The sequence below is a fragment of the Dicentrarchus labrax genome, unplaced genomic scaffold (genome assembly GCF_905237075.1).
Source record: "Dicentrarchus labrax unplaced genomic scaffold, dlabrax2021, whole genome shotgun sequence".
In the NCBI taxonomy this organism is placed as follows: domain Eukaryota; kingdom Metazoa; phylum Chordata; class Actinopteri; family Moronidae; genus Dicentrarchus; species Dicentrarchus labrax.
The window spans coordinates 21,694,740-21,708,768 of record NW_026136714.1 but is presented as its reverse complement, the minus strand read 5'-3'; the positions used below and the strand labels follow the sequence as shown (position 1 = coordinate 21,708,768).

General features: G+C 38.2%; 1 protein-coding gene across 1 annotated transcript; it reads right to left on the bottom strand.

Annotated features, from left to right (window-relative positions):
- Positions 1-9,988: 9,988 nt before the first annotated feature.
- Positions 9,989-12,292, bottom strand: LOC127375981 (natterin-3-like). Its single transcript, XM_051422436.1, has 3 exons — positions 12,272-12,292; positions 11,743-11,842; positions 9,989-11,305 (listed from the first exon to the last, which is right to left on the bottom strand). The coding sequence occupies exons 1-3, from the start codon at positions 12,284-12,286 to the stop codon at positions 10,218-10,220; spliced, it is 1,203 nt and encodes a 400-aa protein (XP_051278396.1). The 5' UTR covers positions 12,287-12,292; the 3' UTR covers positions 9,989-10,217.
- Between the last annotated feature and the right edge of the window lie 1,737 nt (positions 12,293-14,029).

Genomic DNA, 14,029 nt, shown 5'->3' with positions numbered 1-14,029 from the left:
GTCCGTGGTCTTGTATTTGAACAAACAAACTCCTATGGAATTTATCAGATCTGCTTCAAAACTTGACAGTAATGTTGCTGATTACAAGTTGTGCTATTTATGACTGTACGTTGAAGGGCGTGTCCGTGGCGTGCCGTCAAAGTTGGCCATTTTGAACTAATGTCACACTGTGATGTCATTTTTGGCATTTCAGGGCTCCTATTTTAACTAACTCCTCCTACAGGTTTTATTGGATCTACTTCAAAATTGGTCAGTGCAGTCAGTTTTTTTCATCCAACATTGTGCCCGTGTCGTGGCGTCCCGTGGCATCCAATTTCAAATCTTCGCCATGAAAGAGGGATTAATCATAACTTCTGCGTACATGATCCGACTGCAACGAAACTTCACATGTTTGATAAGAGTCCCGCCCTGAACATGTCTATGTGATAATATTCAGTAATAGTCAGAGTGCCACCTAGTGGCAACAGGAAGTATCACGTTTTATACTTTCATGTTCTACTCCTAGCAGGATGATCAGACCCAGCTGAAATTTACTTATAAAATGCAAAACACATTGTTGATATGTGATGACTGCGGTGAGTGGGCGTGTCTTTGGCGTGGCGGGAAATTTTGACGTACCGCCACAAAACACAACTTGAGTGTACATTGTCCAATTGGCTCCAAACTTCACTTGTCTGATAAGAGTCCCGCCCTGAACACGTCTATGTGATAATATTCAGTAATAGTGAGAGCGCCACCTAGTGGTGAAAGAAAACGTCATTTTTTATACTTCCATGTTCTACTCCTAGTAGGATGATCAGATCAAGCTGAAATCTAGTCATGCAAAACATGTTATTGATGATATTTCTGGATTGTGGTGAGTTCTTATTAAAGGGCGTGTCCGTGGCGTGGCGTCAAAACACACAAAGTTGCTATAACTTGAGTGTACATAGTCCAATCGGCTCCAAACTTCACTTGCCTGATAAGAGTCCCGCCTTGAACACTTCTATGTGATAATATTCAGTAATAGTGAGAGCGCTACCTAGTGGTGAAAGGAAATGTATTTTTTGTACTTTTATATATATCTTCAAGCATATTGACCAGATCCAGCTGAAATTATGTGAGAAGTTTCTTAGGAGGATGAGGATCACATATTATGAATCTTAAGAATTTGCATGGAACCATGTTACCATGGCGACGGCGGCTAAACATGCCTGAAAACTCATGAAACTTTGCACAGCATTCGATGGTCCCGAACGCCGAGGTATTGTCTTGGTCCCGTGGATGGGCGTCGCAAAATGGCTTAGCCACACCCCCAAGAGTCAGCCCCCAGGACAGGTATGACTGACATGTATGAAAATTGCTACGCATGTGTATCATGATAAAAGAAGAAAAAAAGTCTCTTGGACCCATACCTCAAACCCAACACGATGTCGGCCGTTTTGGATTTTGTTGCGATTTGCACACGTTGTATTTAAACAAACTCCTCCTAGGGCATTTATTGGACCGACTTCAGATTTGGACACAGCCATCTAAACACATTCACCATTAAAAGTTGTGCTCTTCAGTTTTTTTCGTCAAACTTCCTGCCCGTGGCGTGGTGTCCCGTGGCATCCAATTTTGTTCCTTCGCCATAAAAAGAGGGATTCGTCATAACTTCTGCATACATGATCCGACTGCAACGAAACTTAACATGTCTGATAAGAGTCCTGCCCTGAACACATAGTGATAGCGCCACCTAGTGGCAACAGGAAGTAAGTGCTGCGTGGCGATTTTGAGCTGATTTACGTGACATTTTCATGTTGTGGTACGCGCTTGTTACGACGGCACGTGACGCGGCCGCAGCGCACCCCAGCAGCACGTGACGCTGCCGCAGCACACCCCGACGCGCGCCGGTTGCGAGATCCCGTTCATCGCTGCTTGCAGCTTTAATTAGGGACCTCGCAGCGACCCGCTGGAGGCCCCTATTGTTTTTGCTATGTTTCTTCTTACTTATTATTATTTTTAGCACTTTTGATTGCGTTTTTGCCCCCCTGAACATATACGAAAAGTAAATTTTATTTGGCAAAGTGGTCAGGCCTGGTGAAAAATTTTATATTCTATGCGTCGCTTTCAGGTTGACCAGTAGGCGGCGCTACTATCATAAAAAATGCGTTTAGGCTAATAACTTCTGCATAGTTTGTCGCACATTCAAAAAACTGGTATCCACGCGTTCGGTGAATAGAGCTGAATCTCCCATATAGGCCCCGCCCACTTCCACCTATAATTTTTTTTCGTTAGAGCGCGAAATGTCTTTAAACTACTTTTTCGTGTTCCTCCTACACGCTTTGTCCGATTCGCACAAATTTTTCACCTAGCACCTGCGGACCGCCCTGGCAAAAAAAGTAATTTGAACATTTTTGAAATTTCAAACAATAAGCACGCTATAAAATTAGCACTTCCTGTGGATTTTTCGTCAAAAAGGAAGTGGACCATTTCTCCACATTGGTATGTCCGATTGACACCAAACTGGGGTCCATAGTTCCAGATGTCTTACTTAAGCATCGTGCACAATTTCAGGTCATCGCCACTAGGTGGCGCTCTATAGAATTAAGAAGTTTATATCTCTAACGGTATGTGTGATTAAGATGCAACTTTGTACGATGCTTCCCCATGGCTCCCTGAGGCTCACTTAAAAAGGACAAAAAAAATACGCCACTAGGTGGCACTCTTTTGGCATGATAAATCACTGTGCGGAGACCGTAATAGTTATGAATATGAAATTCACAGGGCACGTGTAGAGTAGTGCCTGAAGCTCACATACCAAAAATCGTGTTTGTCGTGTGTGTAGCGCCTCCTACAGGATAAAAAAACAGCAGCCCCGGCGCCACGTTTCACCGATATGTACGAAACTTGGTAGGCACGTGTAACATGCCGGGACGTAAAACAAAAGCCTCTTGGACCCATACCCGAAACCCCACAGGAAGTCGGCCATTTTGATTTAAAGTTTCACTTTCGGCGAACTTTTCGCGTTGTATTTGAACAAACTCCTCCTAGGGATTTTATCAGATCTGCTTCAAAATTTGTGAGTACAGTCAAAAAATGGTGCTGATTAAAAGTTGTGCTATTTGTGCATGTACGTTGAAGGGCGTGTCCGTGGCGTGCCCTCAAAGTTGGCCATAGTGAATTCCGTGCGCATTTTCTGTGATTTTTCGCCTTGTATTTGAACGAACTCCTCCTAGGGAATTTATCGGATCTGCTTCAAAATTAGTCAGTACAGTCAAAAAATGGTGCTGATTAAAAGTTGTGCTATTTGTGACTGTACGTTAAAGGGCGTGTCCGTGGCGTTCCCTCAAAGTTGGCCAGGTTGAATTGAATGTCAAACTGTGATGCATTTAAGGGTATATATTGGTAACAGGAAGTATCACGTTTTATACTTTCATGTTCTACTCCTCGCAGGATGATCAGATCCAGCTGAAATTTACTTATGAATTGAAAACACATTGTTGATGATATGTGTTGACTGTGGTGAGGGGGCGTGTCTGTGGGGTGGCGGGAAATTTTGATGGACCGCCACAAAACACGAATTTGCTATAACTTGAGTGTACATTGTCCAATCGGCTCCACACTTCAAATGCTTGATAACAGTCCCGCCCTGAACCCGTGTACATGACAATATTCAGACATAGTGATAGTGCCACCTACTGGCAATAGGAAGTAAGCGCTGCGTGGCGATTTTGAGCTGATTAACGGCAGATTTTCATGTTGAGGTCCGCACGTGTTATGACGGCATGCGATGCGGCCACAGCACGCCCCGAGTTGTGTGGAGTGCGAGGTCCCGCCCAACGCTGCTTGCAGCTTTAATTTAATTAGTTTTTTTATGTGCAATGATTTATCTTGATATCTTTAGATTTACTTTTTGGTTATTTATTTAATTTATTTTTTATTCATTTGAAATTATTTATTTCCTTAAGTTATGTTTTTGAAGTAGAATGGCCATAGATGTAAAATAACTTGAAGATGCTGTTTTGAAAGGCCATACCTTTACACTGAGCACAAGTTCCCAATGCTTATCTCACTGAGATACAAACATTTAAACATTTGCGGTGTTTTACACATAACCATACAAACCTGTTTTTATATAATGATGTGTGGATGTATATGTGTTTACAGTTCTTTTTCATGATATGCAAGGTTTCCTCCAACCAAACGGGTTGTTTACATTTTTACATGTTTACATGTTTACATCAGATTGTGCATTTGTTGGCCTGTCTTTACAATTGGTATAGACTTGAAGTCTTTATTTTTTTTTTGGTATCCTTATTGTTTAATCAAAATTCAAATCTTTTATCGCGTTATTTGGAAGTTGGATGGCCATGGATAAACGATTTTAAGCTGCCATACTTTTTGATATTGAGCACTTAAGATCCTGGTGCTCTTGTTCTTATCTGTAATACACATGTTTGCAAAGATTTATGCACACACCCATACAGATGTTTGTATGTGTTGTTTGTATGCTTACAGTTCTGTTGCTGTGTCCAAAGTGGTTTGGAGAAAAAAACATCTGAATAAAACCACTGAAATATTCTACATTTGTTATGTGAAGAAGTTTGAGTATTCTGTACTTTAAAAAATAGTAGTTTATGAGCTGTGTAAAATTATCTTTTTGGTTACTAACCAGTATATTTTTTGAGTTCAAAGATGTTGATCAATTAAGTACCATAGCATCAGAACAAGTCATTACAAAAAAAATTTAAAAATATATACAAATTAAAACAAATGTTTTAAGTACAGTACAAAAAAAAATACTTTTTGAGTGTAAATGATTTAAAAAATGTAAGTACTCCAAACTTAAATATTGTAACTTACTTACTCAAAAACTTTGAGGTAATCGGTTTCCACAAAAATTTTGAGTATTCTTAACTTATTCAGGTTTACAGTGTACCAGTGGCCAGCAGAGTGGGAGTAAATATACATATGAACTTGGATTGGAGTAATACGACGTAACCACACCCACTATGCTTCTGCTATCCATTTGTCTCGTAAATCCCCCTCCCGAGTTGCTCTGCCGCGCGAACGTGACTTAATTTACGGGCTTGTACCACTTATAGCGTTCCAGTTGTCTTTGGGCATTACAAGTTGGAAAGAACATGGACACCACCAGTGCAGCAGCTGTCTTGTTATTGCTTTTGGGTACTGTTTCAGGTCAATGTGAAATAATAATGTTTTTCTACAGAAACACTAACATTTCGTCTCATTTCGTCATTTGTCTCGAGCCACCAGGAGCAGTGGCAGGCTAGTGTTATTATTAGCTACATTAGCATATTTAGCAAACCAGCTAGAAAACAAAACTTTACATTGTATTGCACGCACAGCAACACTGTGCAATGCATAAATTGGTGACCGGACTAAAGCAGCAATGTAAACAAGTGTATAGGAGCATTTGAAATCGACATTAAAAAGACCAACGTAGTACAAATACAAAGAAAATACATCTCAATATGGTCGCTGCCATCTTTGTTTTGCGGGTTGTACATTCGTCCTTGTTTACTGTGAAGTACATGAAGATCATGAGATCCAGTTGAAGGATCCAGGAAAAGTTAGCAAGTAGTAAATTATTTAGTTTGATGTTGCTATGAATCCGTGCTGAGTCGAAGAAGCAAATCACACCAAACCACACTGAGCCTCCTTTCCACATTACAGGGGGTTGTTTCATTTGGTGGAGTATTCCTTTAAGGTTTGGTTCAATGTTAAAAGCATCATGATGACACTTAACTTTACATGGTTGAGTAATCTGTATTAATCTATTGAAATGTATTCAATTTATGACTTGGATTTCTCAGTGTATTAGATGTTGTTTATAAAGACAGATGACATTTGACAAGCACTGTAATGAGTGCGTGATATACTGAAGGTCATTGATACCGTATGATAGTCTGGAGGACAGAACTAACTGATAAGTCATTGCCCTATCAGTCTGTTTTTTTTACTTGTTAACAATCTTTAATCTTATCCTAGATTTATCTGCACACATTTTATAACGGGTCGTGAGATGAGCATGAACACAACACCAAGGATGTTGTAAATAATATACAAAGGTGCAAATAGACTTCTTCAGATGCACCTTTCATCACCATTATCTTGTTAGGCCCAGTCAAGCTGTAGGCTACATTCAGAAAACTACAGACATCCACCTGGAAGCTGATCAGTAATATCAACCAACTGTGTGTGGTCTCCCTCCTGCTGCGATCTAGAGCCTTAAACTGCTCTCAGCTCAACAGCAGCTCAAATGCTTTGTTCATTGATCCTGGTTTAGTTATTTTTGAGTGTACTTGCTCTAGGTTCAAACTGTCATAATATTTTATCATTTAATTTGACAGCTAGAGCTAGTTGGTTCAATATTTCATAATTTTCCAAAATTCTGTTGTTTGCATTTAACTTGAAATCACTAATTTGCTTATAAACTCTCCAAATTACTGTTACTGCTAAAGATGGCGTTCCTTTCTTTTGAATTTCAATTAAAAATGACAAATTGTCCCCATAAATTCTGACTTCTCCCACCACTGATATGCTGACAATACCCAGCTATTCTTGTCATTCCCCCACCTGACTCTCAGATGAAGGCATGCATCACTGCTTGTAGTATCTTATAGTGGATATCAAAGCACTACCTCAAATTCAACTTGGACAAGACTTGGCTGGTGTTCGTCAGGGGAAAGGATGCCCTCCCGAGACCTGATTTACATCACCATTGAAAATGCTGTGTTGGTGCCAACTCTTGTTTCTTTGGAAGGGATGCTCTTAAAGGTTTTGATGACACCTAGCTTTTGTTCCTACGGAGGTTGAATGTATACTGCAAGTCTATTTGGACTAAAGCATCCGAAGTGCTAAATTACTATAATGAAAAGGAATCAAGTCTTTAATAGTTATGGTAGAAAGACTCAGATAGTAATTGTTTATTGACAGAAATCATAGATTCAGATCAAGTCTAATTTTATATATTGGCCAAAGTTCCATCCATGTACTACATTTAACTGGAATCCATTAATAAATGTTTAAAGAGAAAATAAACTTTTGAGGTCAAAAGAATCCCATAGACACTGACAAGAGAGCCACCAGTCTGTTCACAAACCTACTGCACCAATTTCTGTGTATTGATCCATGTCAGATATATAATGCTATTCTTGTATAATATTACTTTTTATCAAATGTTTCCTGGAGATCATTTCAATGTGTTTTGTTATTCAAAAACATTTTACTATACTTTACTATTTAATTAAAACAGCTCTAGCTCTTCTATATACTTCCTAATTGACCCACTGAGAATAAAGTTACTGATTTTAATTGAATTGAAATTAAATAATCAAATCAATCAAATAAGTAATTAAATATACATAATAATCAAAGAGGATTTGTCAAAAAAAGAAATCTAAACCATTTACAAAAAACTGACATGGATTCAAGGGTTTATTTCTTACATACATAAGTAATAGATATAGTAAATGAAATGCACTGTGCTGAGAGAAAAAACGGATTAGAGACAAAGAATAAAAGATAAAGATTAATTCACAAGTGCAAATTTGCAAATATTGTAATTAAGTTTGCTAAGTTTAGGCAAGCTGAGTTAAGTTGTAAGTCATCTTGACACCGTACAGTCGATAAACAAGTCCATGTGGATGTTGAACCCTTACAGTAAACTTTTATATATATATATTGATCAGCTCAGAGTGTTGTGTCATTTAACTCTAGCGTCTCCTGATGTACACTGTAACAGAGATAGAAGTTGTAGATAACATGTTACATGTTGGAAGACAGAGCTCATACTTGGATTTGCATTTTACTGCTATAGATGTTTATGGTTGAGCTCATTTTCTTTGGATAGCTTAATCTACAGCAATGCTCCAGACAATATAGTGAATAATTTTCTCAGTCCATACAGGAAGATTTAATCCTTCAGTTTATCAGAAAAATTCACATTCAAAACCACCAGATCTGGAGATGCATGGTTTTCACTGTGCATTAGGGTAAGGAAAATTTGTAATCTCAAAAGTACCAAGGCTGTCAAATGTTGTGGAGTAAAAAGTACAATAATTGTCTCTGAGTTGAGTAGAAGTGTAAAGTGGAAAATACTCAAGTAAACTACAAGTACCACACATTTGTACTTAAATAAAATATTTGAGGATTTACTTTATATTCCACCACTGAAGTGTCTTTCTTTTTCAATAATATGCTAATGAATGTGTAAAGTGACAGCACCATTTTATTCTGTAGTGAACATAACAAAGCTGAAAGCAGAAAGAGATAGAGCAGTTATGTTGTATAGAAACATCAGAGCTGTGAGTGTATATGTATGTGAGACAAAGAGACAGAGAGATATAGATAGATGTATAGAGAGAAAGATGGGAGTCTATGTTTTATTTATCTCTGGTTAAGTGCCAGTGAGAGCTGAAGTAAAACTGCTGGATGAAACCATTTCACTGGAACAGACCGTCCTGTAATCCTCAGTCTGTATGGACTCGTTTTATTTCTGTTATATGATAACTCATATAACAAGCATTTTAACAATGTTTTTGTGATTTGGTAAATGTAATATCATTAAAATGGCTGTAATCAATCCAAGGAATCCTAATAAAATGTCTCTGACATTAAATTTAACTCACAAATTTAGCTATTTAGATAATTATTCTTTTCTTTTGATTGCACTGTTATTAATTTTCACATTCAAGGCTGGAAAATAAATAATTAGTTTGGAATTAAATTGCATTGCAGGTTAAATTGAAAGATTAGTTTTTTAGTGTTGACTGATTAACTGATATGTATTTTGTTCTTTGAATTAAAATGAATAATTATACAAACAAATAAAAGCGAAACAAATACTTGAAATATCACAGTATAGACTGAATTCAAAATCACTCTGTGAACCTTGCTTTCTCGGTCAGTCTGGTGCTGCCCTCTGCTGCCTGTGTCCTGATCATTTCAACCAAATAGAAATGGTGGCCAAGCAACAAGTTTCTTTATGCCACTAAGGTTTTGTCTTTAAAGAGTATAACGTCTGTGAATTCAATGAAGTGAAGACAGTGCAAGAAAAACTAAAAGTCAGATAATAATAAGAAAGGCAATTAATGCAGCTCATTTGTCCTTAAAAGTTAAATGCTATCTTGATGGTTGAAGTCTGACTTTTAAAATGTAAGATGATGAGAAATCAAATTGTATTGGTACTCCACAAAAATCACAAGAAGAGCAACTTTGATGGAGCTGGTCACCTGCCAACCTGCTTCATCTACTCAGACTATTTAAATTGAACCCTCACGCTGCTATAACATGAAACTCTTTTTCTTATAGTCAGTTAAGTTTTAGTACTGAATCGTCCAAATTCTGTGTAATTGAGGTGAGGTGTACATCCGCACTTCCGTTTTGTGGAGCGAATTTGCAGCGTTTATCTCTTGCAGTTGTTTTGTTGTTTTGTGTTTTTAGCAGCATTTTTCTTTGGCATTTGTTTTGTGGGTTTGTAAGTTTTTGCTTTTGGTTCATTTCTGTGGTTGCAGCATTTTTCTGTTGCTGTGTTTTTCTGTTGCATTTGTTTTTATGTGTTTGTGTGTTTTTGGTTTTACATCATTCCCGTGTTTTGCTGCAGTTTTGCCCGTTAGCGGCGCGTTTGCCCTTGTCGGCCACCGTACATAGCAAATCCAAGCAACACAAATGTTAACTAAGAGCCCGGTCTTTCTTATGGGCATATGTGTAACCACACTGTTTATATTTCCCCCCCTGAAAAGCAATATACTAATTACAGTAGAATATGAATACAAAGGTAAAACGTAAGTTCTCAGTGTATGTGCGATAGATCACATTACATCACATTTTGTGTAACTTGTATACTGTACCATGATTGGCTGCCAAAGAAATTGTGATCACATTCATGTTCAGGGAAACTTTCCCTCTTCAGCAGATGAATGTAAAAACAACCTTCTACTGTGAAACTCTGCACAGTGAAGCTCAAACATCCAGGTGAAGTAACAATAAGAAACACACATTTTTTAAAGAGTTTATTAAGTCTCAAAATGTAAAAATAGGATATGTAATTACATTACATTGATTTGGCTTTTGTCCAAAGTGTCTGACAATAAGGGCATTCAATTCAATGAGAACAAGAGCTAGATATCCTCAAAAATTGAAAGTGAAAAAAAGAATAAAAAAGAATTAAAAAAAACCTTAAACATACAAATGCATTATGTCAGACATCATGTGGGGCTTTATGCATTTCATGTGCACGGCTGGGGGTTGTCCACAGGTGCACATCGGTCCACCACTGCCCGGACTTCTGCAACCTGAACGCTGTCATACGTCCCAGTGATGGAGGTCGTGTGGATCTCCCCGTTACCATAGGTGCGGCTGAGGCGTGCTGTGAACGGGATGTCAATCTTATACGTATACCGCTCCATATTAACTATGCAGGAGCGGTTTGGCGGAGCTGTGATCTCCACAGAAACAGTATCAGTGATTACTTCTGTCACTATTTCTCCCTTGGAGTACTCTAATGTCACCTCACTACTGATCTCAATATTTGTGCTGAAGAAAGGGATGCCGACTTCAAAGCTTGTTCTAACACCAACTTTGATAGCAGAGGTGAAGTCCCACCTTTGCTCAACCTGATATGTCTTTGAGAGGGAATCTGTTTTCACCACTGAGCGGCATTCGTAGTTACTGATGGCTGTTTTTCGTATGATCTCTGGAGGATATTTTAAGATTTTAGACTCATCAATATTATACTTGACATCATAGATCTTCTGGCTGATTATATTCTCATTGATGGTCAGGACCTCATAGTAGTTGTACCAATATTCAGAACCCTCCCACGGCAGGTAGAAGGCCTTATCCTGAGTAGAAACCTTCCCAAGTCCATATTTGTTCTTCCCTACATATATGTTCTCCCCAGGGCAGGTTCTGACTGAATTCTGGGGCACTGAACCATACGAATCCTCCTTCCACTGCAGGATCTCAAAGTTGTTTTTGTTCACCAGAATCTCAAACGGGGAACCAGAATATGCTTTTTTTGTGCCGGAATAGTGGCAGTAAGGGCCCTTACTGGGTGTATAAAAGCCAGCCTCACACCTGTATTTGCAGACATAATCAATACGATTGACATATCCATTGTAAATTGATACAGCATCGTTTGGGAGAGAGTTGTTCCAGGTCACCCACTCCAGGTTAGAGCCATCGTTAGACACAAAGGAGGAAGACTTAACCTGCCTCATCTGCCTTAACTTGGCAACAGTCAGAAGAGGTCGATCTGATAGCGGCAATCTGCTCGCAATCATTTCATCACTGCCATTTGAGTTCATGAAGGAGACTGGATAAAGAAAGGGGAAAATGCACAGACAAGAACAATGTTTGCTTTAATATAATATAGTGGGCATTTTCTATGGGCCCGTCCGTGCACCCACAGCTATATTCTTTCTACAAAACCAGTGGCTTTCCCACCAGCCCCAATGACAGTCACAGTAAACAACAAGAGATGAATCTTTTTTCATGCTTTGAGCAGCAGCACAAGCCAAATTCAAATCACCACATTGTACTGGGATGGTTGAAAGACTTACAAATATAAAACCAAGGCTCAAGTATCTGTCTCTATCTATCTCTGCATGGCTTAGGCCTACAAATAAGTGAGGAAACATGTTCAGTTTATAACTTGGCTTAAGCAATTACTCTATTAATGTTTGTTGCTCTATAAGCCATCTTAAACATTTTTATCCTTTCCAAGATTTCATAATGCAAGTTTGTGTTTACCATTTGTCATTGCCGTTTGCTCTGTGTTGTTTTTGATGTCCAGTGGACTGGCTAGGGACAGAGCCGGCAGGGCCAGCAGCATAAACACTGACAGCTTCATCTGAAGAGGAAACACATAGACCAGCAGTTTATAATGCAGCATTAAACCAATACTATAGCATTTGTTTCTGCATGAAGAATCATAAATAAAGTAATAGTTAAAGATTTTGGAAATACACAATTTGATAGAGCAAAATCGTATATAATATGATAATATAATAGTAAATAATAATAATGTAAATTATTAGTAGTCATTGTCAATCTGACACCCCTGACAATAGTAATACAAATCATTCATTTCTGTTGCATTAAATTCCATATTAAAATGATAAAAACAATATTTTACAGAAATGCAATTGTCCAAGTCTCCATTCATATGTTTGATCTATTGAGAGAATCTTTTCTTTAATTTTGTCATAATTTTATGTGATGCAGATTCAGAATTTGACTAATTTAACACTGAAAACACAAGCACATGAAACGTACTCACCATCCCAGTGTACATCCCTTGGTGCACCACCAGCCTCCTTCAGATTTATATATTTAGCTGCTTCCTGGTTTAGTCATTAAACAAATAGTGTGTATTCACTTGGCTGTCCATTAATCAGTACAGAACATTACAACAACAGAAACAGTTCAGTGGAGTGAGAGTTGACATTGAGATGATTTCTCCATCAAAAATATTGTTTCAATGCCTGTTTTTATGTCCTCCAAATAGTCTATGATGGTCAACACAATTAAAGGCTGGTTCAGTGTATATATTATTTCAGCTTTAAAGGAGAGGTAAAAGGGGCATGTATTGGTCATTCAAAATTGTTAGTAAAAGAAAATGCAAAAGAAAAAAAGAAAAAAAATTTGAATTAGTGTCAGCTTTTGTCATTATGTAAACAGGAAATCTGGTGTTTAAGGTGTAATGGAAAATTTTAATACACTATAATACACTATTTGTAACCTCGTGCTTATGAACTACTGTGTGTGCAAAATGTATCTGTTCCAGGGTTGCTCTCAGCACCTGTTAATTTTCCCACACGATAAAGAGTAACAGTCAACCTGTGGTTACAATGTCTCTGTTATTGAGGGAGGAGAGGATGAACCCGGTGGAGACTGGCTCCAGGCATCTCCTATGAATACAAGGTCATGATGCTCGTTAGCATGACTAGCTGTTATCTACTTTGTACCTCCTGTTTTTACTTTCTTCAATAAATAAGGGTGCAGCCCTGAGAAGGGAGACCTTTTCATGCTGACAAGCTGAGAGGCTCGCTCTGCGCAGAGCTACACCCGGGTGAAAAGACTGACTGACTGACTTTTTTTAATTGTTGCATCTCACATGAATGGGCTGAATTGAATTTCCACCACAAAGGGATTCAAAACTTGATTAATAAATTTAGCTGGAAAATCAGATTCCCTGGGTATATAAACCTAGGGCCAAGTGAAAAACAAGTGGTTGACGTGACCTTTTAAAAACCATTAAAAATTAATTTTTCAGGATTGTGTTCAGCTCATTTGAGCTTTTGACTCCATATTTTTGTTGCTCGATAAGGCACTTTATATTCTTAAACCTATCTGTAAAAGTATTTTCTTTCTCCCAGTTTGGTACCTGGTGAAACACTGATGCTGGAAGTAACGGGGCAGCACCCCTTCACCTCTCCTTCTCCAGGCTCCTCCTTTTATGAACTTTAATATTGATTTTTTTCCCCCTTTTTTTCAGGGATACTTATGTGTAGAGCACCGTTGTTTGTGGCACATTTTCAAAAGCATAAAAGGAGGCTGTTCATAATATAATATTGGACCACTGCTTTAAGTGAGAGGATTTGCCAGCTAGGGCTACTGCTGTGTGGATTGAACTTTAAATAATACTAGTTTTGCTTTAAAGGATTTTAAATCAAAAGATTTCCTTGATTAGATACTTTTGTGTTTCCTCATGTATTGCTGTAAGGAGACTATCTTGCGCCTAAGCTGTTCCTGCAGTAGGCCTACACAGCTGACAATGGGGTTACTGAAATCCATTTTTAGGTCACATATGAAAAAGGGTTGTGAGGGTTGCTAGAATAAGGGAACCTTGTTTACATTTGGATTGAATAACCATAATAGCATAGTGTTTTACAGTAAAATAGCTAAGCGTGTTGTGTTTTAGGGAATTAATGGAGCACCAATGAGCAGTATGGTGCCTCAGTGGTAAGCACTGTCGCCTCACAGCAAAAAGGTCGCTGAATTCTGACTGCAGAGGAATGGTTGCTTTTCAGCTGTA